Source organism: Urocampus carinirostris, chromosome 4, assembly GCF_059441175.1.
Source record: "Urocampus carinirostris isolate Australia breed hairy pipefish chromosome 4, RoL_Ucar_1.0, whole genome shotgun sequence".
Taxonomy (NCBI): Eukaryota; Metazoa; Chordata; class Actinopteri; order Syngnathiformes; family Syngnathidae; genus Urocampus; species Urocampus carinirostris.
In genome coordinates this window covers 16,931,174-16,958,776 of record NC_142352.1, presented here as the reverse complement: position 1 = coordinate 16,958,776, position 27,603 = coordinate 16,931,174, and the positions used below count along the sequence as shown (strand labels likewise).

The 27,603-nt window shown below is 38.4% G+C and overlaps 1 protein-coding gene across 5 annotated transcripts in view; it reads left to right on the top strand.

Annotated features, from left to right (window-relative positions):
- The window catches only part of pcdh9 (protocadherin 9), a 316,377-nt gene that overhangs the window by 923 nt on the left and 287,851 nt on the right, over positions 1-27,603 (top strand). For all 5 annotated transcript variants that reach the window (XM_088333773.1, XM_088333771.1, XM_088333772.1 and 2 more), the window contains exon 2: positions 1,775-4,859. In XM_088333773.1, the coding sequence (XP_088189899.1) occupies positions 1,824-4,859 (3,036 nt within the window). In that variant the 5' untranslated portion in view covers positions 1,775-1,823. The remainder of the gene's footprint in view (positions 1-1,774; positions 4,860-27,603) is intronic.

Genomic DNA, 27,603 nt, shown 5'->3' with positions numbered 1-27,603 from the left:
CCAGACTAGATATAGCCTCAAATCAAATTATCAAAATATGTATTTTTGTGGTTTAAAAGAGTTAAAAGTTGAAATAAGTATTTTTCAGGTGTAAATATTAACCATTTCGAAACAGGTTACCACAGCAATGTCTATTACGGGACTGATTTAAGTGGACCAGAACAGAAAAATATCCAACTAAGAGGAACGACATGGTTTAGTGTAAAAGACGACTCCATTTGGATTAAAATAGTTCAAGGTAAAAAGGTGTCTTTTGGGGGTAATAATTTGGACCACCTCCATCAAATTTAACACAGCATTATCTATTTTGAGACCATTTTTTTCTAAATTGAACAAGACCAAAATCAGTTTCAAATCCACTGAGCAAAATATCTTTTCATATCGTCAAAAAGAGTTAAAGTTGAAAAAATGTCTTTTGGCAGTTAAAATCTGGACCACACTATACAAGGTTGACATAGCAACATCTAGTTTAGAACTAAAAGATGCCCATAACGGACAAGATCGGATTTTGTTTTAAATCTACAATCGCAAAAAAATACCAAGGTCCCAATCAGGAGATATATTACATTTGTTGAAAAAGGTTTAGGTTGAAAAAATGTCTTTTTGGGGTGTTAATTTGGACCACATCAGACTCAGTTAACGCAGCAATGTCTTTTGTGGGACTAATTTGTCCCTAAAATGGATCAGACCAGATTTAGTCTCAAATCCAACAACCAAAATACATTAAATTTGTTGAAAAGATTAAAAGTTGAAAAAACAGGGTTTAAATTTGGACCACATTTGACCAAGTTGACACAGCAAGGCTCCGGTTTTCTCCCACATTCCAAAAACATGCATTTCAGGTGGATTGGCCGGTCTAAATTGTCCCTAGGTGTGAATGAGCAAGCGAGTGAGTTGTCTGTCCCCGTGTGCCCTGCGATTGGCTGGCAACCAGTTCAGGGTGTCCCCTGCCCACTGCCCGATGATTGCTGGGATGGGCTCCAGCACCCCCGCGACCCTACTGAGGATAAGCGGTGCAGCTGATGAGATGAGATGAGACACAGCAAGGCTATTTTTTGGACTCAATCATCTTTAAAACCGACCAGACCAGAGACTTATCATTTAATCTGACGTCCAAATACATGGGTACAAAAAGCAGCCTTTTAGGGTCTAAATTCGGACCACAGGACACGAGTTTAAGTATACATGATCTATTTTGGGACTTAACTGTGTCTACTGCTTTATATATATATATATATATATATATATATATATATATATATATATATATATATATATATATATATATATATATATGTATATGTATATATGATTGGCTGGCAACCAGTTCAGGGTGTTCCCTGCCCACTGCCCGATGATTGCTGGGATGGGCTCCATCACCCCGCGGCCCTACTGAGGATACGCGGTGCAGCTAATGAGATGAGATATATGTATGTATATATATATATATATATATATATATATATTATATATATATATATAATATATATATATATATATATATATATATATATATATATATTATATATATTATATATTTATTTTTTTTCAGTGAGAGGAGAAAGACAAGACATTTTCATGGTTTTCCAATGATTTAGGAAATGTTTAGTATGAATATGAAAGGCATATTTTTATGCATTAATTCCCCTTTGGTTTTGGTTCAAAAATAGTTTAATAAAAGGCTTTAATAAATAGTTTAATAAAATATTTTACTTTGGGGTGGTTAAACAATGATCCTTCTGATCAAGTAATGACTGAAATTGTGTATTTTTAGGGTTGGACCGTTCCTGTCATCAGCTACTTAGAAAATAACTTTGTCAACAATGGATCTAAAAGACTATTACCTGTTGGGAACATTGCTAGCCTGCATTTGGTTGGATCCCTCGATAGCCCAAGAGCTCATCTACCCCATCCGGGAGGAGCTGCAAGAAAACGTCCTGATTGGAAATATACCAAGGGACCTCAACATCTCCCACATGAATCCTGCCACTGGAGCTAGCGCTAATCTGGTGTACCGGCTGGTCTCTAAAGCGGGAGATAACCCCCTGGTCCGCGTCCTGAGCAGCACTGGTGAGATATTCACCACATCGAATCGAATAGATAGGGAGAAACTCTGCCCGGGCCCTTCCTTTGAGGACAGCGAGTGCTCTTTTGAAATCGAAGTGGTCATCCTACCCAATGATTACTTCAGGCTGATTAAAATCAAAATCATTGTCAGGGACACCAACGATAACGCGCCCATGTTTCCCTCCCCCGTCATCAACATCTCTATCCCGGAGAACACGCTCATTAACAGCCGCTTTGCCATACCTTCTGCCACTGACCCGGACACCGGACCCAACAGTGTTCACAAATATGAGCTGATCAACGGGCAAAACACCTTCGGTTTAGATATAGTGGAGACGCCCGAAGGGGAGAAGTGGCCCCAGCTCATCGTGCAGCAGAATTTGGACAGGGAGCAGAAGGATACGTACGTAATGAAAATAAAAGTGGAGGACGGCGGCAGCCCTCAGAAATCCAGCACCGCCATTCTCCAAGTCACCGTCACAGATGTCAACGATAACAGACCAGTCTTTAAAGATAGTCAAATCGAGGTACACATCCCGGAGAATTCTCCCCTTGGCACTTCCGTGGTGCAACTCCAAGCCACAGATGCCGACGTGGGGGCAAACGCAGAGATCCGATATGTCTTCGGGAATCAGGTGCCACCCGCTACGAAGAGGCTGTTTGCCCTAAACACGACATCTGGCCTGATTACGGTTCAAAGGCCTCTAGACAGGGAGGAGACCGCTATACATAAGCTGTCGGTGGTGGCTAGCGACGGCAGCCCCAGTTCCGCCAGGGCTGTCGTTACCATTAACGTTACTGATGTGAACGACAATCCCCCGAATATAGACTTGAGATACATCATCAGTCCCATCAACGGCACCGTTTTCCTCTCAGAGAAGGACCCCATAAACACTAAGATAGCCCTCATCACTGTATCGGACAAAGACACCGACATCAACGGCAAGGTCATTTGTTTCATCGAGAAGGACGTGCCCTTCCACCTCAAAGCCGTGTACGACAACCAGTACCTGCTGGAGACATCCGCCCTGCTTGACTACGAGGGCACTAAGGAATATAACTTCAAAATCGTGGCATCTGACTCCGGGAAACCGAGCTTGAATCAAACCGCTTTAGTGAGGGTGAGGCTCGAGGACGAAAACGACAACCCGCCCATTTTTACTCAGCCAGTAGTAGAACTGGCTGTCATGGAGAACAACAAACGGGATCTTTTCCTCACCTCTTTCAGCGCCACGGACGAGGACAGCGGTAAAAACGCAGAAATTGTCTACCAGCTGGGACCCAATGCATCCTTCTTCGACCTGGACCGCAAAACCGGGGTACTGACTGCATCGAGGGTTTTTGACCGCGAGGATCAGGACAAGTTCCTGTTCACCATAACCGCCAGAGACAATGGCACCCCGCCTCTGCAGACGCAAGCGGCCGTCATCGTCACTGTACTGGACGAAAACGACAACAACCCCAAGTTCACGCACAACCACTTTCAGTTTTTTGTCTCAGAGAATCTCCCCAAATACAGCACGGTCGGAGTGATAACTGTAACGGATTCCGACGCTGGAGAAAATGCCGCTGTCTCGCTCTCTATCCTGAGTGACAACGAAAACTTCATCCTGGACGCTTTCTCCGGCGTCATCAAGTCCAATGTGTCATTCGACAGGGAGCAGCAGAGCTCGTACACTTTTGACGTGAGGGCGGTGGACGCAGGCAGGCCTCCCTGCTCCTCGGCTGCAAAGGTGACCATCAATGTCATTGACGTCAACGACAACTCCCCCGTGGTCATCTATCCCCCCTCCAACACGTCTTTCAAACTGGTTCCGCTGTCCTCCATACCTGGGTCAGTTGTCGCAGAGGTTTTTGCGTTGGACGGGGACACCGGTATGAACGCGGAACTGAAATACGCAATTGTGCATGGCAACAACAAAGGCCTATTCAGGATTGATCCCGTCACCGGAAATATCACCCTGGAGGAGAAACCGGCAACAAGCGATATCGGATTACACAGATTAGTGGTCAACATCAGCGATCTGGGCTATCCCAAATCCCTCCATACTCTGGTGCTCGTATTCCTTTATGTCAACGATACCGTGAGTAACTACAGCCTCATCAACGACCTCATCCGGCGTCGGATGGAAACCCCAATCGAGCGCAACATCAGCGAAAGTAGTGAAACCTACCAAAATGGGGACTACCTGACCATAATGATTGCCTTCGTGACTGGGGCCTTAGTGGTAATCATTGTCATCTTTGTGACTGTTCTTCTCCGTTGCCGGCACACTTCCAGGTTTAAGGCGGCTCAGCGAAAAAAACAAGGAACCGAGTGGATGTCCCCCAACACGGAGAACAAACAAAACAAAAAGAAAAAGCGTAAGAAAAGAAAATCCCCCAAAAGCTCCCTGCTGAACTTCGTCACCATCGAAGGGAACAAATCTGACGACCCCGCCCACGAACCCATCAACGGAACCATCAGTCTGCCCACCGAACTGGATGAACAAGGGATAGGACGCTTCGATTGGAATGCCACGCCTACCACTACCTTCAAACCTGGCAGCCCCGACCTGGCCCGGCACTACAAATCTGCCTCGCCGCAGTCAGCGTTCCACCTTAAGGCTGACACGCCGGTGTCGGTGAAGAAACACCACGTGATTCAGGAGCTGCCCCTGGATAACACCTTCGTCGGGGGCTGTGATAGCCTCTCCAAGAGGTCCTCCACCAGCTCGGACCACTTCAGTGCCTCGGAGTGCAGCTCCCAAGGAGGGTTCAAGACCAAGGCCCCCATGCACACCCGACAGCAGGTAAAAGAGCACTTTTACTGGTCTATAAGTACTGCCTATAACTGCCCTGTGCCGCAGTGCTAAAGTGCCGCTTCAGATTCCAGTCTTACGCTTAGCTTACGACAACCAAGTAAAGGAAGCACACAGAATTTCAAAGTAAAAAAAAAGAAATAAATCCGCCAGGTGTGGATTTGACGCACTCTTCTTTCACATATATTTGTTGTGTCATTACGTTTGTTTCGATTATCCAATGAGTGAGTGGCTGCCTTATTTGAGGATAGATTATTGGTTAAAAAATGTACATGATTTAATTGTGACTTCCTGTCCTTTGTGAAAGAAACATTTTTTTCTTGCCTGTCTACTCAAACCTAATAAGAGTTACACAAAATCAAAGTGGATAGAAGACGTCTCAACCCCTCATAAAAATCGAGAGAACATACATTCCTCTTTTCGCATTTTTGTGTTCTGGTGTATACAGTGAAGGCTCTTTCTCAATATCAACGATACATTTTGCTCCATGGAGCAAAATGTAAGATATCATTTTTGATACTTGTTACTTTACGTTTTGCTGTAATTTATTAAGTGCACCAACATCTGCAGAGTAGTTTCCCTCTTTAAGACGGTTCAACTTTCACGCTCTGTCTGGCTTATGGTATTATAATATTTTCTGCATTCTGATTGGCTACACAGTTTTAAAAAAATGAGTCCCCTGTCATGTGAAAATGATGAATCGCCATTGTTTCGGTAATTTTGCCTCAAATTGTGTTTATTGAACATTTATTTAGACATCACACTACACACAGTCGGGATCAACACCTGGCCCCCTAAAAAAAGAAAATAAATAAATTGAAACAATATAATTCTAACGACAATAAAAAAGTCACTTAAAACAAATATAATGGAAAAGTACCTTATGAATCTTTAAAATATAAAACATGCAACCAAAATCATGTGAAAAACACTTATTTATTTGTTTTGCATTTATTAAATACCAGAAATACAAGGAAAACATGGAAACATGTCTTTTTATCATAATGGTTTGCATTTTTCCTTGACTTTGAAATTCATTAGACTCCATAGATAAAAAATAAAAAAATACCTGGCAAAAAATACAATGTTAACATTCAATAAATGCAGAAACTAAAAGAAAATGACAAAAAAAAAAAAGATATCATTACTTGACAGTAAAATTGGCCTATACAAAAGTTGTTTTCGCATAATTTTGTTGTGTATATATATATATATATATATATATATATATATATATATATATATATATATATATATATATATACAAATATTTTAAGGGAAAATCTCATTTTTACCACAATGTTGCGACCATGCAAAAACATTTATCTCCATTTTTGTGTAGGTTTGGCTACATTGTAAACACGCCATGCAAAAACAAATGCCCAAAAATGGCCATTATATTTTTCTTCTGAGTTGCATTCTTTTGTTTTGTATTCATAGACTGTTTACAATGTAAAAAAATGACCAAAAATGATATATATATATATATATATATATATATATATATATATCTCTATCCCACCCGACACCATTGAAATGGCCTGGGCCGTCGAATAAAAGCAAGCGTGCCACAAATGCCCCCTTTTCCCTACCTTGGACACTATGAGCAAAGACAACAATACAAGTCAAACGTGGAATGTCACAAGCGGCTTTGCCTGAATGAAAATTGTTCCCCTCAAAGCGCAAACGGAGCGCAGGCTTGTCTGGGACTTGATACGCATCCAATTCAAAAAGGATTAGCCAATAATGAGCCTAGAATTCAAACATAATCCACGCCGCGCTTTTTTTTCTGTATCAAAGCCTTATTAATTTTTCTGCTAATAAAGCCTCGCTACACAACAAACTGTAATCATCTAATGTAACACACATGGACAAATACAGGGAGCGGTCGGGGTGGGCGGGGGGAGGAACGAGGCCAGGTAAGGTGGAGACGGATGGCGGTACTAAACCTTTACAGTGCTGTGAAAGAAGTGCTAGGCCCCTTCCTGATTTCTGTGTTTTTGGAATATTTATCACTCACTAAGGTTTCTTATCGTCAAACTAATTTTAATAACACAATGAGTCAACCCAAGGGAATATAAAATGCTGTTTTGACATGTTGATTCCATGTGTAAAGGCACAAAATAAATCTAGGCTGTAAAACAATTCCAGCCTGTGTTAAATCACAAAGTAACAGTGACTGACCACAGTTCTTCTTTTTCTTCTTCTTCTTGGGGTTTAACGGTGTTTGGCATCCATCTCTTTGGTGCACTACTGCCCTCTATTCCCACACTTTCGTCACCATTCCCCTACTCAGATTCTGTTAAAAAGTCCCGCATTACTCCGCAAATATATAAGAATCCTCCATCGAGGCCCACTGTTCGAGTCCAGCAACCGTTCCTTTGATAATTATGTTATTCCTTCTTCCACCAACCTTTTCTTCATTTCACTAACCAAAGTTTTGGGAAAGCTGGGTTCAATTCCACAGGTTACACCCAAAATTGAGTGTCACCACCTGTGTCGAATCAAGAAATAATTTAAATTTACTCTTATAGACAAAATGAAGTCGGATAATGCACCAAGGAGATGGATGCTAACTGTTGTTAAAGAAGAAGAAGAAAAAGGAAGAAGAAATTAAGTAGGCTAAAAAATCTCAAGAACACAACTATCATGCCATGATCCAAAGAAATTCCAGTAAAAAATTGAAAAAAACCTGGTTGAAATCTATCAGTCTGGAAAAGGTCACAAAGTCATTTTCAAGGCTGAGAGCTCCACCGAACCATTGTCAGAGACATTATCCACAAATGGAGAAATTTGGGAACAATCGCAAACCTTCCCAGGAGTGGTCGACTGACTAAGATTACTCCGAGAGTGCGACGACGGCTTACCCAGGAGGTTACAAAGAACCTCCAAAAACATCCAAGGAACTGCAGGGCTTGGTGGCCTAAGTTAAGGTCAGTGTTCATGACTCCACTGTAAGAAACACACTGACCCAAAATGGCATCCATGGGAGAGTTCCCAGGCAAAAACCACAGCCGTTCCAAAAATCCACAAAAGTTGTCTCACAATATCAAAAAACATCTTAATGATCCTCAACACTTTTGGAGAAACATGCTATGGACTGGTGAGTCAAAAATTGAACTTTTTGAAAGGTGTGCATCTACATCCAGTTTAAAATTGGCAAAGCATTCGACAAAACGAACATGATACCAAAAGTGAAACATGGTTGTGGCAGTGTGATGGTTTAGGGTTGCTTTGCTACCTCAAGACCAGGCCAACTTGGCGTAGTTGACGGAATCATGAATGCTGGTGTTTACCAGAGATCCTGAAGGAGAACGTCCGTCCATCAGTCCATGCCCTCAAACTTAAGCGTTTTGTATCAGGCAGTAGGACAACGATCAGAAACACACCGGCACAAAACAAAATCAGGTTTTGGAGTCGCTAAGTTAAAGTCTGGATGTAGATTCATGCTAGAAAACACTCCAATATGGCAGATTTGAAACGATTTTGCAAAGAATAGTGGGCTAAAATTCCTCAACAGCATTGTGAAAGACTCATTACTAATTATGGTTCATTTCTGTTATCACTGCCAACGGTGGCCCAACTTGCTATTATGTTAAGGGGTAATTACTTTTCCACATAGGGCCAGATAGGCCTAAATTGTATGTTTCTTTAATGAATAGTTAAAGTTAAAGAGGTAAAGAGCCTCTTCCTCATGCCATGAGGCTCTTTAACTCCACCCAGGGGAGTAAAAAGCCCACATTAAACCACACCCTTACATTGCATATTACCAGTGTTGGGTAAGGTTACTTTAACTTGATTACTTTCAATTAATTTTGGATTACTTCAATACCAAATATGCTAAAAAAAGACAAAAGAAACTAAATATGAATAAAATTACTAAATTTTGTACAGGCTTGGGGAGTAACAGAATACATGGAATGGCAAAAATTATGTTGGCAAGATGTTTGGATTTATTTTCATTTTGTTTCTGTCGCATTTTATGTCCGTTTTGCCGGAGATCAAAGAGATCAAAGCCAGGAGAGAAAGCTTACCACGTGTTATGAGTCACAATTGTATTCATATTTAGTTTATTTTGTCTTTTATTACCATATTTGGCATCGGAGTAATCCAAAAGTAATTGAAAGTAATCAAGTTAAAGTAACCCTACCCAACCCTGCATATTACCCTGTTTTTATTACAGTATTTTATGTAGCACTATTTAAATACTCTATATCAACACATTACATTGGGTATTTATGTATTATATTCCTTTTACTTATCATTGTTTTATTTTCAACACAAGGATACTGCTGGAAGTGTGAATTTCCCTTCGGGGATGAATAAAGTATCTATCTATCTACCTGTCTATCTGAATAGAATCAACATTCGAAAACGGCATTTTGTATTTCCTTGGGTTGTCTGCGGTATTAAAATTGGTTTGATGATCTGAAATCTCTGTGTGATAAATATGCTAAGAAATAAGGAGAGGGGCAAATACTTGTTTTATGGCACTGTAGGTGTTAGTGTGGGGCCACCTGGCAATGGTTGGCACAGCGCCAGCCCTAAAGAAGAAAATAACGAAATAGTTGTTGGCGGTTTTAGCGAAATACTCCTTTGAGCTGGCACAGCCGTGGGAGATTGATAACGGCAGGTGGAGATGAGAGTGATAAGGTCTCAGGGGAGGAATGACGACAGGGGCGGGAGAGGAACGACGCTGGGGGTGACGGCTCCGCGTCGCTGTGTTCAGACCGGGTGTTGAAGGTCGAAAAATGGCCACTGGTAGCCGTTTTTTCTTCTCTCAAATTAAAAAAAGGCATGGGAGCCCAAAAGTGACAAAATGGAATGGATAAAAATGACAATTTGCGAAATAACAGGTAATTTCATAATATAAAAAGAACGGGAAAAATAGCTTTCTAGCACACTGTAGATCGCTTTGCTCGATTGAATCTTTTATGTATTTATTGTTATTATTAATTATTATTGTTATTTATTATTATTGTTATTATTATTTATTATTATCATTATTATTTTTTGATAGCTAATACAGTGTTTTATTAAAATAATCTATAATTAGCTTATTGTTAAGGCCTTTTTTTCTTACAGAAGATTGGGTAAAACGTTTTACTAACTTTCAGGTTGGTTTATATTATATTGTGTTTGCGAAATCACCACCCAAAAAAAAAACCCAACTTAAAATAAACTTAAATTGGCGAAATTTTCTGCTGGTGCCATGCGAACAATAAAACTTTACCCCACGTATTATCGCTCTACATCGTTGATTGCTTTAGGAAGGAGGGTGATGATGCCTTTTTTGTATATTTCATCTCAATCTTCATTTCTATGGTTATCATCTTCTTGCTTCCCCCTTTAGCATCACTGGAAGTCTTGGGACCCGTAGCTGAACGAATTCAAGTTTGTTACACTGGATTTTAAATTGAAGGGAGAAAGAGAAGGGCATTGTGTATACCTTAGAGATTTAACTTGCATTCTTACGGTCATACCTAGCAAAGTTTTAATTTTAAACGCTTTTTGGGCACTTGGAATAATTTGTCATTGTCATATACCGGGTACATTTCTGAAACAGGGGACCAAAAAACATCGTATTTCACATCATAAAGATGGAATTTTCGAAGTCAGGTCTACGTACAATCATGTGTGTGCTTGACTGAAGACAAGCAGCTATTTTGTTTTGGAGAAAAAAAAAAAAATTGTATTACATTTAAACAAAAAGTCCGAATCATTATTGACACGCGAATTATTGTATTTTTGTTGGCTCATGAACTAAAAATGTTTAATGCTTTTTTTTAAATTACTTTAAGAGAAAACATTTCCTTAATCTGTCATTTTAAATATACCATATTTTGGGGACTATAAGGCACACCTACAAACCCTGAATTGACCAAAAATTTGAAAGTTTACTCATTAATCCGGGGCATAATACAGGGGTAAAATTGGAAATGTATAGTTACAATTAGATACACTAACTGCTCTGACTTTGAACAACATATAAAGTGGTCTGCGAGTGTCCTCTTGTGGTTAACATGTTAATGGTTTTATTGCTAAAATTCATTTTAGTCGTGAAGCTGGATGTCACAATGTAAATTTATGTTTAATAAAATATTTCAATTTAAACGATTTTTGGTTGTTTGTTGTTGTTGATCTTACTTAAGTTCAAATTCCATGCGCCTTATATTCCAGTGCACCTTATATAAGGAAAATATGTAACAAAACATTTTTTGGGGGTGTGCAGTATATTGTGGAGATTAAGGTAAATTAAACACCAAAGCACTTTTATGGGGAGGAGAATAATATTTTTTTTCCGTCTTTCTAAAAACAAAACAAAAAGACGACCTTCAGACTTGAGTTTTCCTTCACATGACAGCGGCGGAACGTGGCAAATGGCTAGCGTGGGAAATTTAGCCCGTGCATTGTTTCCTCGCTAGTAACTAGCATCATCAATCACCGCCTCTTGTTTGACGTGAAATAAGCAACAAAGCCAACAAGGATGTTTAAGGCTGGGACACGGAGCCGGCTTTGGGGAATAGCTTTACAATTAATCGCACGCCCGTTGAAAGCCATCGGGTTTGCTCTCGCAGGAATCATTTCTGTGCGGCATCGGCGTCAATCAATAAATAAGAAAATTGAAAGCAAATTGATTAGCAAGAAAGGGCGAGAGCAACTGTGCTAAAGCATGACAAATCCAAGCTGCTTTCTGTTTTTTCTTGAACCCAAAACGTTAGGAACCGCTTCTGAAAAGTCGTCCTGTTTCACGGGAATAATGCAATGACACTAGCATTAGCGGCGAGTGGCTGTGTCCACGATACATTAGCCTTAGTAGTTAAGTTCCTTGAAATTGGCTTTATTCATGTATTATAATGATTTACCATTTACTGTTAAACTGATGCTAGCAGCTAAAGCGATTCTACGTGATTCCAGGCCATGGGCTACAATCTAACTATGATTTTATTTTAGTTTTTGGTGGGGTTTTTTGGGCAAGGTGATCACCATCTAACAGCTATAAACAAGACGATGTATGTATTTTTTTCTATATATTTTTTTTTGTTTATAAGTCAAAAAGATCAATACTACAAGATTATTTTAGTTCTTCAATCAGTAACATCAGGAACAACATTTGAAAAAGGGTCATTGTTCCTAGCAATAATGCCGCTAGCATTAGCGGCTAGTGGCTTTGACCACATACAATAGCCTTTGTAGTTAAAATCCTGGGACTTTACATTATTCACGTATCATAGTTATTTCCCATTCATTGATGAACTGATACTATCAGCTATGGGCTAATGCAATTAGCAGCTGCGTTAGCAAAAATATGCACCGAATCCAGGCCATGGACTGCGGGGGAAACATTAGAGACATTGTAACAATGCTTTTTTTTTAAATCTACAAGCTATAAACAAGACTTTTATTTTACTGCTCATGTTAAGGATGTTTAGTGCTTTTTAAGGATCTCACAAAGGAGATTGTTTATTTTAGTTATTCAACCAGTAGCATCAGGAACAACATTTGCAAAGGGTTAATTATTCCCAGCATGAATGCAAATACATTACTGGCTAGCTGCTGTAGCCACATTGCTAGCATTAGTATCAGTAAATGATGCCCTTCTAAACTGGCCGTATTAATGTATTTTCTTATAATCATTTAGCTTTAACTGCTAAACGTATTTTAGCAGCTAAAGCAATGTGTTTTGCTAATGCGGCTAGAAGCTGCTTTGGCAAAACTATAAGCTAAATGCAAGCCACGGCCTGATTAAATAAAATAGAGATGTTCTAAAGATCTTTTGTTTTCTCTATTATTTGCTTATTTCACCCATGATTTTTTTTTGGGTTTGGTTATTTTTGTTTTGATTAAGAAGCAACCTATAATGTGTATTGTTATTAGATTAACGCTAGAGGCTAAAGTTGTGTTAGCAAAAATGTGCGCTTGGTCTAGACCAGGGACTCAAATGACAAAATAGAGATGATCTCAAGAGCTTTCAGTTGTTTGCGATCATGATCTTTGTCTTTCATTTTTCTCATTTCGTAAAATCATTATTTAATTTTGCTTATTATAATGATGTTTTCTTGCCCTGCAACTGACTGGCAACCAGTTCAGGGTGTCTCCTGCTCACTGCCCAAAGTTAGCTGGGATGGGCTCCAGGTCCCCCGCGACCCTACTGAGAATAAGCGGTGCAGATAATAGATGGATATGGATGTTTTCTTTCTTGGTTTTGTTTTTGTTTCATATTTTTGAGCAACAAATACAGTTTCCTAAAAGAGAATAGACATACTGGTTTCTCCCTTTTCTTTAACTTATAACATCGGGCATGTTTGAAAAGGCGTCCTCACACCTAGCTAGGTGCGACGTCAATAATGCTAGCATTATTATTGATAGTTAAGGTCCTTGAAACTGGTTTTATTCATGTATTTTCTTCTGATTTAACACCGACTGCGAAACAAATGCTAATGATAAATGTGATGCTATTGGCCAATGCAGCTCGCGGCTGGGTAACCTAAAATATGCGCTAAATCCAGTCCAGGCACTTCCAAAACAAAGTACAGCCAATGTAATGAGTTTTAAAAATGTTTGTGATCACCATAGTTGATAAGTCTTCAAAGATTTTTAAAAAATGAGCAAAACGACATTTGAAGATGCACCATGGTTAGCATTAGCCGCCATCTGCGGTCTATACAATGCTAGTATTCGTACTAAAGGTCGGTGGAACTGGTATTAGATTCTAAAGGATTTAGCAATAACTGCTAAACTGAAGAAAGTGACTAAAGCGATAATATTTGCTGATGCGGCTAGCAGATTTGTCAGCCCAAACATTTTTGATCATGATCTTGGCCGTTCCCGATTTTAAGAAATGAGCCAAATTTTGCCCATTGTAACGATGTTTTCTTGTTTTGTTGTATCTTTGTGGTTTAAAAAAGAATAGATATGTATCACAAAAGAAGAAGAAAATCTCAGCAGGTTTCCCCCTTTTCTTGAACCCGTAACATCAAGATCAACATTCCTCACCCTTTCATATTATTTATCCTCCTGGGAGCAACATAAGCGGAAACAACAGCTAGCAAAAAAAGCATGAAAACGTTGTCCTACTTTCACACTTCTGAGAAAACAAGCGTAATGTCGCTGCTGTCTCAGCACGGTTCGCTTTCCCTTCGATATTTTTTCTTACGGAGGTACCTGCAACAAGAAGATGTGATTTAATCCCGTCTGAAGGTGCGCTTGACTAGCTTAACGCGGAGCCGGCGGCGATGTGTCAATCAAGTCATGTACATTAGATCTAAAGAATCACAGTTAGGACATAAACATATTTCATACTCATTGGCAGAAAACGTTACTTACTCTCGGTTAGATATCCGGAGAAGTATCCAAATATCATTTCGTGTTTTTTAAAAAACAATAACGATCTCAATTTTGTTACAATCCTGTAATAGATGAAAGTAGTGCAACAAAATAGTTTTTTTTCCAACCATGATTTGACTCCAACAATGCATTTTTAACGGCTTAACATTATGGATTAATGCAAGGGCATTAGCGGCTAGCGGCTGTGTCCACATTAGCATTAGTAGTTAAGGTCTGTGAAACTGGCATTGGATGCTAAATAATTAAGCTTTAACAGCAAGGGCCTTTCTAGCATTTTCCTTTTTATGTTTTACTTAAAGAAAAATCCAACATGTATATACTGCCCCCCTGGTATGGATTCAATTAAAATAGTGCAATATTTTTCAATCAAAGATTGGATTGTTTTATAAGAGGAATTATTTTAAGGAAACTCATTAGCATAAGCAGTTAAGGTCCATTAAACTGATATTGAATTACATCATTAAGCATCAATGGATAAAGTGATAACGGCTAAGGCAAAGTTAATATAGAACTATCATATCACAATTTTCTTAAAAACAATCCTCCAAGGATTTTTTGTGACTAACTAGCACATTTCTGACATTTTTTTTCTCAAGTTTGATCAAAAGAAAGAAATCTGAGTTTAGAAACATTTTTGGGATAGGTTTACATTTAAAAAGTGCAGTTTTTAATTAAAAATGCACATGGTTTAAAATTAATCATCGACAAAACCACAACGCATAGTAGGTAGTACTAGCTGTCGTGTATTAAAGGCTAAGATCAGCATTATTAGTTAAGGTATGTGAAAAATAGTTTTAGATGGTAACTCATTTAGCATTAGCTGCTAAAGTGATGCTAGCAGCTAGAGTAAAGCTAGTTACCAGAGCGATGCTATTTCGGCACTGCGACTAAAAGATGTGTTTGTTTAGTTGTGTGCTACATATAGGTGCTAAATCCAGGCCCGGGACCACCAGAACGTAGCTATCCACCCATCCATTATCTGCACCACTTATCCTCAGTAGGGTCACGGGGGTGTTGGAGCCCATCCTAGGTGACTTTGGGCAGTGGGCAGGGGACACACAGAGACAACTCACTTGCTCATTCACAACTAGGGACAATTTGGACCAGCCAATAAACCTGATATGCATGTTTTTGGTAATGTGGGAGGAAACCGGAGTACCGGAAGGAAACCCACGCAGGCACAGGGAGATCATGCAAACTCCACACGGGGAGGGTGTGGTAGCTGGACTTGAACCCTGAACCTCCGCACCAGGCTGTGGGCTAACAACCCATCCGCCGTGCCGCTAGAACAAAACGTTTTTTCTTATTTTAAGATATTATGATTTGTTCTTACAGCCCGATGAGAAGTGGATACTGAACAACAAACAGCCTCTGTCCATATTTTGAACACCACTTTAGTGCTGAATTTATTTATTTATTCATGCATTATCTCAACAATGTTTAAGAGAATTTCCACATAAAACGTTATAATAAGACGGCTCGGTTTTTTTCCCCGTTTCTCTTTGTTATGATAATGTGACAATGCTTTGGACGTGGGTATGCAATTACTACCCGGTTTTACACGAGAACACATTCGCACCAACCTGCAGCGGATTTTTTTTTTTTCTTATGACAAAAAAAAAACACACATACTTAAGGGTAGAGGCCATCAGTTCAGTTTTCACGTAGTGTTGTGCTCTGATGTGCAAATCATATTCCATATCTCATTGGAAGTCCCTTCGGTGCGGTTCCGCCAGGATATCCGATGTGATGGCTAGCGATGTGTTCTTAGACGCTAATTAGCGCCGTTATTAGTTGACTGGAAATAAGCATAGCATGCATGATAATTATATAGCGTACTCCGAGTTGGTGGGGGAGAAAAGTATGCAGAAAGAAAATTGACTGTTGACCGCAAGATTCCTTTAGTTTAATGAACGGGCAACCTACGCAGAAAAAGAAAGAAAAAGATTTATTAGGAGCGGTCGTAATTATGAAAGCTTGGAGGGGTCGTCCTTCTTGTGAAGCTTCATTTGGCACATTAATAAAGGAATTAGGAGAGGCTTGATGGAGTTTGGGGAGATTAATGGACGGTGACAACGATGCACCTGAGGGGGACGGACGTCTTCTTGGCTTGAATGGCAGGGAAGTGGCTGAGAAGGCAGTCGTGAAGGCCGGCATTACAAAAAAAAAACTATTTTTGGGTGGGGGAATTAAAACTCTCACTTTTTTGATAGTGTGGCTGTTTCCAAGATGTATACAACAATTATCAATGAAAATGTACTGTAATCCGATTATCGCGGTTAATTGGGACCAGAATCCCTCCGATATGCAAAAATCCAACAAGTAAACCCCCCTCTTTGATATTATTACGCGGCCGCACTGGTGCTGTTCCATTTAAGCGAAGAATAAGATCAGTTGTGCAGCACACAAATGGGCTCCCTTGACTGGAGCTAATGGAACGCGGCCTAAACAGTGCAGTTCATTTGAGGCAAGCCACAATGGCACAGGCATAATGGATCACGTCCAGGAACCGTATATGTTAGTTTAGATTATATTACTTGTCTTTGCAGGTTATACCAGAGAAAATTAAACTAATTCAAATGAATTCATCTGTATTCAATTTAATGAATTACTCCAGAACAGCACACATTTCTCGACAAGTGGTTCTGCTGGTCCCTGCTCACAGCATATCTGATCCTGAATCACGACTGCACAAGTGCAGTTTATTTTAGGTGAAAGTAACAGTAAAAAAAAGAGCCCCCAGACCCGACAAAGTCCATTCACTGGCCCTTGCTTTTAGCAATATGCGATCAGAGATAATGGATCAGGGATAATGGCTTGTGTGAGAGGCTTGATGGAGTTTGGGGTGATTAATGGATGGTGACAGTGTTGCACCTGAAGGGGACGGACGTTTTTTTGGCTTAAATAGCAAGGCAGTCGTTAAGAACGGCATTTCAAAAAATGCATAAAGCCATAGTTCTATTTTTTTTTTCTTAATAGTTTGGCTATTTCTGTCTATGTAGCTATTATTTACTGTAACCCCTCATTAATTGCTTTTAATGGGGACTAGAACCCAATTCATTTTAGAAAAGACATGCTTCTGGTGATGCGAGCCGATGCATTTTGGAACATGTACAAATATTTTAATGCTATCACACAAATAGCTTTTTACTTGTACATTCGAACTCTTTCATTGGGTGGGGGTTGTTCCTGCAGAGAACGTTGTTTATGTGTACACGGAACGATTCATGTCCTCTTCGAAGCTATCGGATGCTAGCGGAGTAGATTAAAGCCTGGAGGGGATCCACTTTTGTCTGCACAACAAAATAAATCAACATTGTCTGTAAACCTGCTGGACTGTGAGTTATTTGCTTTCCTTTCCCGCTATTAAACCAAATGAGCTTACTTTTTGATTAGATGTTTTTGATTCTGTATTTTGATTTCTGGATACGACTCAAAAACACAGACTATGGCAAATTACCAGGAATTACATTTAATTTGTTTAAATGGTTTTCCCCTTCTTTTTGCGGTTCGAGATTTGCGCTCTCTGTGCGTTGCGGATTTTCTTTCTAATGAAAGGATTAACACGTACTTTGCAGAATTTAGGCATCACTTTAAAAGTGCCTATACACAAAAAACAATCGGAGAGCTGCGTTCGGTTTCCTAGGCGCTGATTGGAGTAATTGTTTTCAGAAAGAGCAACAATCGAATAAACACAATATCGGTAGTGAACAAACTGATTGGGTGGGGCTCGTCATGGTAAAAATTGACATTGTTCCTCATTGAACTATTGACGTTAGATGAATTCCATTCCATTATCTGCACCGCTTATCCACAGTAGGGTCGCGGGGGTGCTAGAGCCCATACATTAGATAAATGATTATTTTTTTAAGTTGTTAATCAAAATAATGAAATGCCCCACTCAATAAGGTAACTTAATTACTGCTCCCACTCATGTTATTAGGTGTAATCGTACGTGGTTTGCCAGTAGCATGGACGAACAATATATATGGATGGATACAACTGTGGCAAACTCACCATACGGGCAGAAAATAAAATGGAAATATCCCGTAGTAATCAATCAATACACACACAATGCTCTTTTACAATTTTTTTTTCCTTGAAGTTTTAACTCATTTTTCTAGTAAAATAGGAGCATTTATGGGAACACTCTAAACAAATTTGTTTTAAAAGTAACACAAGATTGCATCAAAAATGGACAAACCCAATACTTGTTTTTTTTTTTTTTTTGACCCAATGTCCTGTGTTGTGGAGATACCCCAGACACATTGTGTCATGTCAAAATTCAAGTAATTTATTAGAACAAATAATAATAAATACTTTTATACAACAGTACAAGATTTATTATTTGATTTTTATTTTAATAACCTACACAGTCTGTGTCGTTTTGTGTAAACCAACCTAATATTGGGATTAGTCCATTTTTGACCCAAACTTATTTGGGTTAATTGTACAGTTCTTGAAGTGGTAAATTTGTGAAATATTTTAATTTATCTCGTTTGAAACATTTTTTTTGTTTTGTTTTTGTTTTTAATTGTGCTAAACAAATTCTGCATTAAACCATTGACATTAAATAAAAAACAATTTCATTCATGTCAGTCCCAGAAATTTTGCCTTTGTCCTGCTTTTAAAGTGAGCTCCATTGCTTTGTCCCCTTTGGTTAAAAGTTGTGCTTGTATAAAGAGATTTACACCATATATAGTTGGATACAATCAGGCATTTTCGCCATAGGGTCAGAAAATTAAATGCAAAAGTCCCCCCCAAAAAACAACAATTACACATTAGGCTTTTTAAGTGAGTAAACCAGAGTTTGCGTGTATCAATTGTCTCTGTACTATAAGTACCACAGTGCTTTGCAGCATAAAAGTATCCCTGATGAGGGAAACTGTAGTAATGTAAACATTTGGTGTTACGCTACACAATATATATTTAGGATAGGGTAATATCTCTTTGATTTCCTTACTCAAAACTTGCGGCGCCACTGCAAAAAATACATTTCTTGGCAAACAAAAAACAAGTGTATACAAGTTTTGAGTAAACTATTTCCTTCATTTCAAACTCAGTTTTCTTGTGTTTGAAGATTTGAATTCAGAAAAATATGCCCCTAAATATAAGCTGTGATCTTATCCAGCAGATTGTTTTTTTACATTTTATGACCATTTTTAGAAATATTTAGAAGAAAATATGCCTCAAATGAACTGATCAAGCTTCAATTCTCTTGACAGTTTATATTTACAACGATACCTTGGTAATCTACCATAATCTGTTGAGGATTTTTCACAAAAACTTTCTAACCATTTTTTTTTTTTTCACATATTAAGTCATGAGATTTCATTTGATCCGTTCCCATGCATTCCAAAATACACAACATTTGAATGAAACAGTTATTTAAATGTGTAGATAGTAAAGATTAAACAAGATAAAATAAATCAATTCCAAAGCATTTACTGTTCTTTTGAGCAGTGGTTCGATGGAGAACACTCGTTCACTATTTTCGTATTTCGTGATAATTTCCTCATTCAACTTCATCGTTTTTATCACTTTTCCTATCTATATTTCTTAGTACCCATTATCCATACATCCATTATCTGCACCGCATATCCTCAGTGGGGTGCCAGGGGGTGCTGGAGCCCATCCCATCTCCATTTTGGCAGTGGGCAAGGGACACCCTGAACTGGATGCCAGCCAGTCTCAGGGCACACAGAAACAGACAACTCACTTGCTCATTCACACCTAGGGACAATTTGGACCGGTCCAATCAACCATGATTTTGGAATGTGGGAGGAAACCAAAGTGCCCGGTGGAAACCCACACAAGCACGGGGAGAACATGCAAACTCCGCACAGGAGGGTTCAATCCCATGACCACAGAACTGTGCCGCGGACGCGCTAACCACTGCGCCGCCGTGCTGCCCGGAGGCCCATTATCATTGATAAAAGGAAATAAAGCCCCCTAAATCACAATAAATTTACAACACGTATTGTTGAACTGATGACCCCTCTTGAAATGAGTCTAACCAACCAGGCTCGCATAGCACTTCAACCGTCCATTTCACTCGCCCAAGAATCAGGCTGCGTTCAAGATCCGACTCTTCGATTGTATACCCAAGCAAAAGTTACCCCTTTTGTTAAGTCGAATCCCGATTCATTTCTGATACAGGGTCGTTCAGGTGGTTACAGACAGGGTTGGGTAGGGTTACTTTAACTTGATTACTTTTAATTACTTTTGGATTACTCCAATACCAAATATGCTAATAAAAGACAAAAGAAACTAAATATGAATAAAATTATGACTCACAACACGTGGTAAGCTTTCCCTCCTGGCTTTGATCTCTTTGATCTCCGGCAAAACTAACATAAAATGCGACAGAAACAAAATGAAAATAAATCCAAACAGCTTGCCAACATCATTTTTGCCGTTGCATGTATTCCGTTACTCCCCAAGCCTGCACAAAATGTAGTCGTTTTATTCATATTTAGTTTCTTTTGTCTTTCATTAGCATATTTGCTATTGGAGTAATCCAAAAGTCATTTAAGTAATCAAGTTAAAGTAACCCTACCCAACCCTGGTTACAGAACAGAGCAACCGCGGAAATGGAGGGAACACGGTACACAGAATTCTCCCCACCCTCATTTTTTATTGTTTGACATCATAAATAAACTTCAGCCTTGATAAAAGCGATCTATCAGCGCGCGTGAGATTTTTCCCCGTCTATCATTTGTTTGTTTGTCCGCCACTTTGAGCCGACAAGCCATTCATCTCCAAAATAAACATCGGCGAATTCTCGCAGCAAATCGACTGGCGATCAATCATACGGAGTCACCATATTCATGTTCTGCTTGCACATTAGAACGGAATAAAAAAAAAAAAAAAAAAAAAAAAAAAGACATCATTTGTTTTTGGTGTGGCCGTCACGACTTTGCGTTTCGGTTTAATCGGAAAGACATTGATGGTTTCTGGACGCTTAATCGATCAAGCTGACATCTCCCGATTGTGTGTGATGATAGAAAAAGAAAATACTTTGAACACCACTTAAGGTTTTAGAATACGAGTAGAGGGTGGAAGAAAATGTTTCTTGACTACTTGCTTGTCCACAAAAAAAAGTAAAAATAATGCTGCATCATTGTGTGAGTGCTTTTCACCCCCCCCACCCCTTTTGCTCGGGAGGGGAATGTTCTGTTACTTGCAATGTTGAGGCACAAATGTTATTTTTATTTTATTTTAATTTTTCTGAATGCTTTTGTGTACAAAAACAATGTCCTACCCCATTGGCAGAGAACTTTGCTCATTTTAAGTATTATTTTTCTTTCAAATGTGCTGTCTTTTTTTTAATATATAAGAACAGAACAACTATTCTTTAAATATCTAAACCTGTCACGGGTATATTTTTGTACTTCTTTTTGATGTTTTAACTTATTTGTTCTATTCCAATAAGAACATTTTTACTTAAAATAAGCAAATCTGTCTCGAAAATGTCTTAAAATATATATTAATCAATTTTCTTTTTATTTTTTTTCATTTTTATTACAAACAAAAACAATTATCTTAAGGATATAACATATATTTATATATTTTTTTATATTTTTTTCAGATGACTAGTTTTTTTTATTAAAATATAAATAATTAAAAGCCCTTCTTTTGGATGCAATTGTTTTTTGGTTTTTCTTTGCATCTTTTAAGTTTATATAAACTTATATTTTCAGATGTTTTATCTTTTTGTTTTTATTGACATTTCTATTTGTTTCTTGGGTCTACACTACATATTTTTGGCGTATTTGAAGTATTTTGCTCTTATTTTAAGATGTTTTAATTTGTTTTTCTATTAAAATAACAACACTTATTAGTAAATTTAGCACACTTGTCTTGGATATATTTTACCAACTTTGGGAGAAAAAAATGTCTTACAACGAGCAAAAAGTATCAACTATCTGCTAGACATATTTGCTTATTTTTTATTTTCCAAAACAAGTAAAACAGGCACTAAAAAAGAGAATTTGTTGCAATGGGGTATGACTATTGTTTTTTGTACACTGCAAAAAAATCGAATCCCATTGGTAGAAAACAATGCTTATTTTAAATGTAATTTTTCCCGTTTTGAATTATTTCAATTTGCGCTTTTTGTACATTACAAAAAAAAAATAATAAAAAAAAATAAACTACCCCAATGGCAGAAAAAAGTTTGTTTATAAAATACAATTTTTCTTTCTATTTTTAAACTATTTTAATGTGTTTTTTTCTAGTAAAAATAAGAAAAAATATTGTAAAGTAAATATCTTTTTAGTAGAAGATGGTAGATTATCTTGCCTATCTTAGGTATTTATATCTTGATAAAAACTATATACTAAAAAAATAAACCATTAAATATTTAAAACAAGAAAAAATATATAATAATAATAATAATAATAATAATAATAATTTCCTTGTATTGTCATTCTGTGTAACAATGTACACAGAACGAAATGTCGATCGCACCTGACCCGTTGTAGCGAGCCGATGCAGCCGCAGCCAACAGAGGGCGCCGCCGACCACTTTTTAAGTCTTAGGAATGACTGGCGGGGAAAAAAAGAAACATTTGTTGAGAAACAATAGCAAAAAACAAGTTAAACATGGTTATAACCAGAGAAAATACACTAAAATTAGGACATTTAAAACAATAATCTTAAATGGACTTGTTTTTTTTCCCAGTACATAGAAAAATACTGTTTGTATGATTATTTTTTCTAATCTTAATTGAAAACATTTCTTAAATGAGGAAAAAAATATATATTAATATTAATAATGATAAATTCCTGCTTATTCTAAAGACTTGATCCATTATTCGGCTCATGGAAAGAAATATTTCCTATCGCAATAAAAACAATTGAAGTAAATGGAGGAAAATTATCCACCGTCTGCTAATCCAAAAAATATGAACTACAATTATATTACAGATTATTTTGAGTCGCTATTTTCTCAATTTACTAGAAAACAATATTTTAAACTTACTGGAAATTAGAAAAAATACGCTAATGTTGGCAAATATTAAGATGAGCTAAATCACTTGCCACAAGCTAATAATCACATGATATTATTAGATTACATTGTCTATTTTAAGTTCAAATTTTCTTGTTTTATTAGAAAAACAAGTCAAACAAGCTTATAACCAGAGAAAATACAAACATTTTAGGACATTTGAAAAATTAATCGTAAAACTATCAACCATGTGCTACTAAATAATCATTCTTTAAACATTTTTATATATTTTAAGTTAAATTGTTCTTATTTTACTAGAAAAATAAGTTAAACTGATTTGAATCTAGGAAAACAACATTACAAATACATCATTCATCCTGCCAATGGGGTAGAATTTAATTTATTACAATGTGGTCTTTGCAAATGATATGGGGAGGGGTCTGTGGGGGTCTCAAGCATAAAAGCCAAAGGGCGAAACGTCTTTGTCGTTGACTTGTTGTTATATTACACTTGACGGCCTGATCGGCACTGTAAAAAACACATTGCATTTAAACGCCTCGGGCTATTCTTGGGCAAGGGAGGAGGCCAAATTGAGTGGAGGGGTTATTTGACGTGAAATGTGACTTCTGTGCCTCAACACAGGCAGACTCTGTAATCCTCATCCATGTAATTGTATATATGCTATGCTACATGTCAAATGGACTCCTGGTAATCTTGCCTAATGTGCTGTGTTCCAAAAAAATATTTTCTTTTCTTATTCTCTTTTTTTACATTTAAAAAAAAAAATGCCGATAGGTTCAAACGCTGCAACTTCTGTTCTTGAAAGCTTTATTTGAACACTTGCTATTCCACTTTAATTATTTCATAATAAATGTTTCAAAGAGATCACTTCCTGTTTATCTGTCAATTTTTTGTCCTTTTGTGATGCGAAAAAAAAAATCCGAAAACTAGAGTGTGTATTTTATAGCAACCTTTTGTAGTGTAAAAATACTTAATTATTTTATATAAAACACATTCAAAAAATAAAACACATGTACGATCTTAAAAAAATAATTTTACATTTATACATTTGTAATTGTTACACCACTTGACGGAGCTGACATGTTTGGTGACCATTTTACTACTATGGAAGCCCGAATGACCAATTTTTTGTAAGAACTTAGCGGCCATTCCCTGCTCACAGATGGGCAAGTGATGGTCGCAAAGTCCTGTTATTAAAGCATTTTCCCATTGTTCACGGTTCCCTTCTCTAGCCACTTAACTGCAGGCTATGGCTTACCACTATTGTTAGTCAAACTTTACTTCATCCTTGGTGTCACTCGTCTTCCACAGCAAGTCATGCAAGCGATCATCGACATCCCATGATTCCCATGATACAGGCATCCTTGATTTATTTTTCCCACTGCTTCCTTCTCCAGCCACTTGGCTGCATGTTATGGCTTCCCTGTAGCCGCTATTGTCAGTTGCTTTGTTTAAATAACATTTCCTTTATTTTTCTGTCACTTGCTTTCCACTGCGAAACATTGAAGAGTTTTTTACATTTTTAACTACCAATTCCGGACTATAGAGCGCACCTGATTATAAGCCGCACCCACCACATTTTAAGAGGAAAACCGATTTTGTACATACACAAGCCGCACCTGTATATAAGCCGCATGCGCCCACATTTAAACATGTAACACAAACACAGAATTAACCCAAACCAGACTTCAAGTCCCGCGATTGAAACTAAATGTCCTTCATTAAAGTCCACAGTCCAAAAATCACTGCCGGCAAAATGAACGGAAAATGATACCGGTACTCAAGGTTTGATGAGGACCTGCAGATTCCGTGTCCCGTTGAAGGTAATCCAAGGAAAAAAGTGTATATTTCCAAAGGTAAGGGTGGGAAAAATATATCAGATGAACACATTTACTCTCGCAACTCCTTTTTCTTTAACCAACTTTTTACCCCCTCTTCTTTCCTTGTCTGTCACTCACCTTTAGCGGTCCCGAACTTAAACTCGGCACCCCGCGTTTGTCCCGCCGCTCACTTTTCGTTCATCCGTCCAAAACATATCAGAATAAGTGTCTAAAATATATACAAATACATATATTACAAAAATATACAATTGCAAATTATACATGGGTTACACATATTTACAAAGAAAGACGGTACAGCGAGAGAGTTTTCAAAGCTTTAATAATAATAATATAGCTTTCATTCCAAACTGTGCCTGCGGCAGGGCAGGTAATGGTAGCAACACTCGAGCGCCGCTGGCGCCCGTTAGAAAAATTACATAAATTGGCCGCATCACTGAATAAGCCGCAGGGTTGAAAGTTAGGGAAAAAAGTAGTGGCTTAAAGTCCGGAATTTACGGTATTTTACCCCCATTAATTACTACTTATGTCAATTATGTTATCTACTTGGCTGGAAGCAAAAGGACACCACTAAGCCAAAATGTTATGTTCACAGCTGGGTTTGCAAGTGAAAGTCGCCGAGTTCCTGGTGCTTGTCATTTAGTTTTTTTTTTTCACCGTTTCTTTCTCTAACCACTTATGCTGCTGGGTTTTGTGATCCAAGGACCCAATGCTTGACAAATTCTGCTTTGCTTTTGCTCTCTTTTACTGGCCATTTTAGTAGCTTTTCTTTCTATCTGCTAAGTTAGCCACTTAGACCAGCTTTGACCAACTTCAGCTAATGGCTTTTATTCACTCGTTCTGGGTCAGAGGTAAGATCGGGCCTAAACATTTCAGCCCGACACGCCCCGAGTCGCAGGTATATAAACCTGAACCTGCTCAAACTTGACTGATTAACTCGATTTGAGTTGGGTTGTTCTTGGGGCCGAGTCCCCCGAATCAAGTGTGCAGTGCAAGTGTAGCACCGAAATTAACAATTTGCCGCCAAAGTGCGCATTTCGATGACATGCAGTGAACACAAGTGAAACTGAACGAATTTGCACCGAACAGAAAATCACATTCTGCAGATTACAAGGTGCAAATAGTAAAATGTTTGGCTAAAAAGCAATAAGAAAGTTTGTATAATGTGAGCTAGTGGTGAAATGCTGAAATGACGTCTGACATGAGCGAGGCGAAAAGAGGAAGCGGCGCATCTTTTACCCCTACAAGAGGATTTTTTGGGATGTAGTGATTTGGAGTCAAACTGATAGCTTGGTAAGCATGTTCTTTATCTAAACACTTGCTGTGCAGATCCTCCATGAAGGAGTAAAAAAACAAATGCGAGATAAAAACCCGCCCTGTCCGACCTAATGATTGCCATTTAATAATTCCGGGCCAGAGATCTTACCTGTACTCTGGGTTATTCCACCTTGTTTTGTTTTCTCTTGTAGCTTGGGGGGATTAACTCCAGCTTTCATGTCCTATGTATTGCTGGCTGAAATTCATCCCTGCTCACACAAAACATAGAAGTAAGCTTACAAATTTTGTATCCTTCGGGCTTCCTTAGCGTATTCTTTGAATGAACAGGTTTCAATACCATTCAAAGCTACAATGACCTCTAGTCTTGAATGATTACACACTGTCACTTTAACAACAGTGACACCATTTCGAAGGTAGGATTTGGAAGATGTTTCCTGAAGCTGGAGTCAATTAAAAAGTCAGAGTCCCACGCGCGAGCGGATTGAAATATGTTTTGCATGCGCGGCGTCTGCTTGAATTTATTCATCAAGTGCAGATAGGAGCTGCTGAAGAAATAAGTGCACGCCATAATTCCACAGTCTGTTTCTGTCACTTAGAATTTCGCATCAATCCCAAAAAGGAACGTCAAAATACGCCCCCCCAGCACACTTCTTAGAGATAACATGAAACAAAATGTAACCTGGATAGAGCTTGAGATCACATTTTTTCAATTATATATGAATATTGCAATCTCTTGTTTATCATAGTTTTTGGGGTTATTTTGTCCATAAAAGAGTCAGGAATCATGTTACGAGTGATTACTTTTGTCCCTCTTTTCATTGCAACCTAGTATCTGGCATTATCTACCATAACTGTCAGGACCAGAACAGGAAGCAGAACCCACTCGCGTAACGTTTCTCACAGTTTATTGGGGAGAAGAGAAAGGAGCGCACACTCGACCCGGAAATCGTTGGTCTTGGAGAGTAGATTGCTCGGAACGCGGAAGTGGTGTTTCCGTGGCGAGCAAAGGCCGATTCGAAAGCGGGGGAGAAAATGATCAATGGCCGGGAGGAAAAAAGACCAAAAACACAGGACAGACGAAAATGGGGCTTGACGTATCAAAACGGAGTTTTGCAGACGCTCCAACAAAAGACGACTCACAGGACAGCGTTTAAGTAGTGACAGGGAGCAATCTGTCAACGAGCTTCTGCCGGTGTCCATGGGCGGGGCCACTTGGGCGCCTTGGAAACCGTGACAGAAGCTGGAGCTGCGAGGGCCAATTGGGTGCCAATGCAACCATGAAAATAACTATGTGTTAG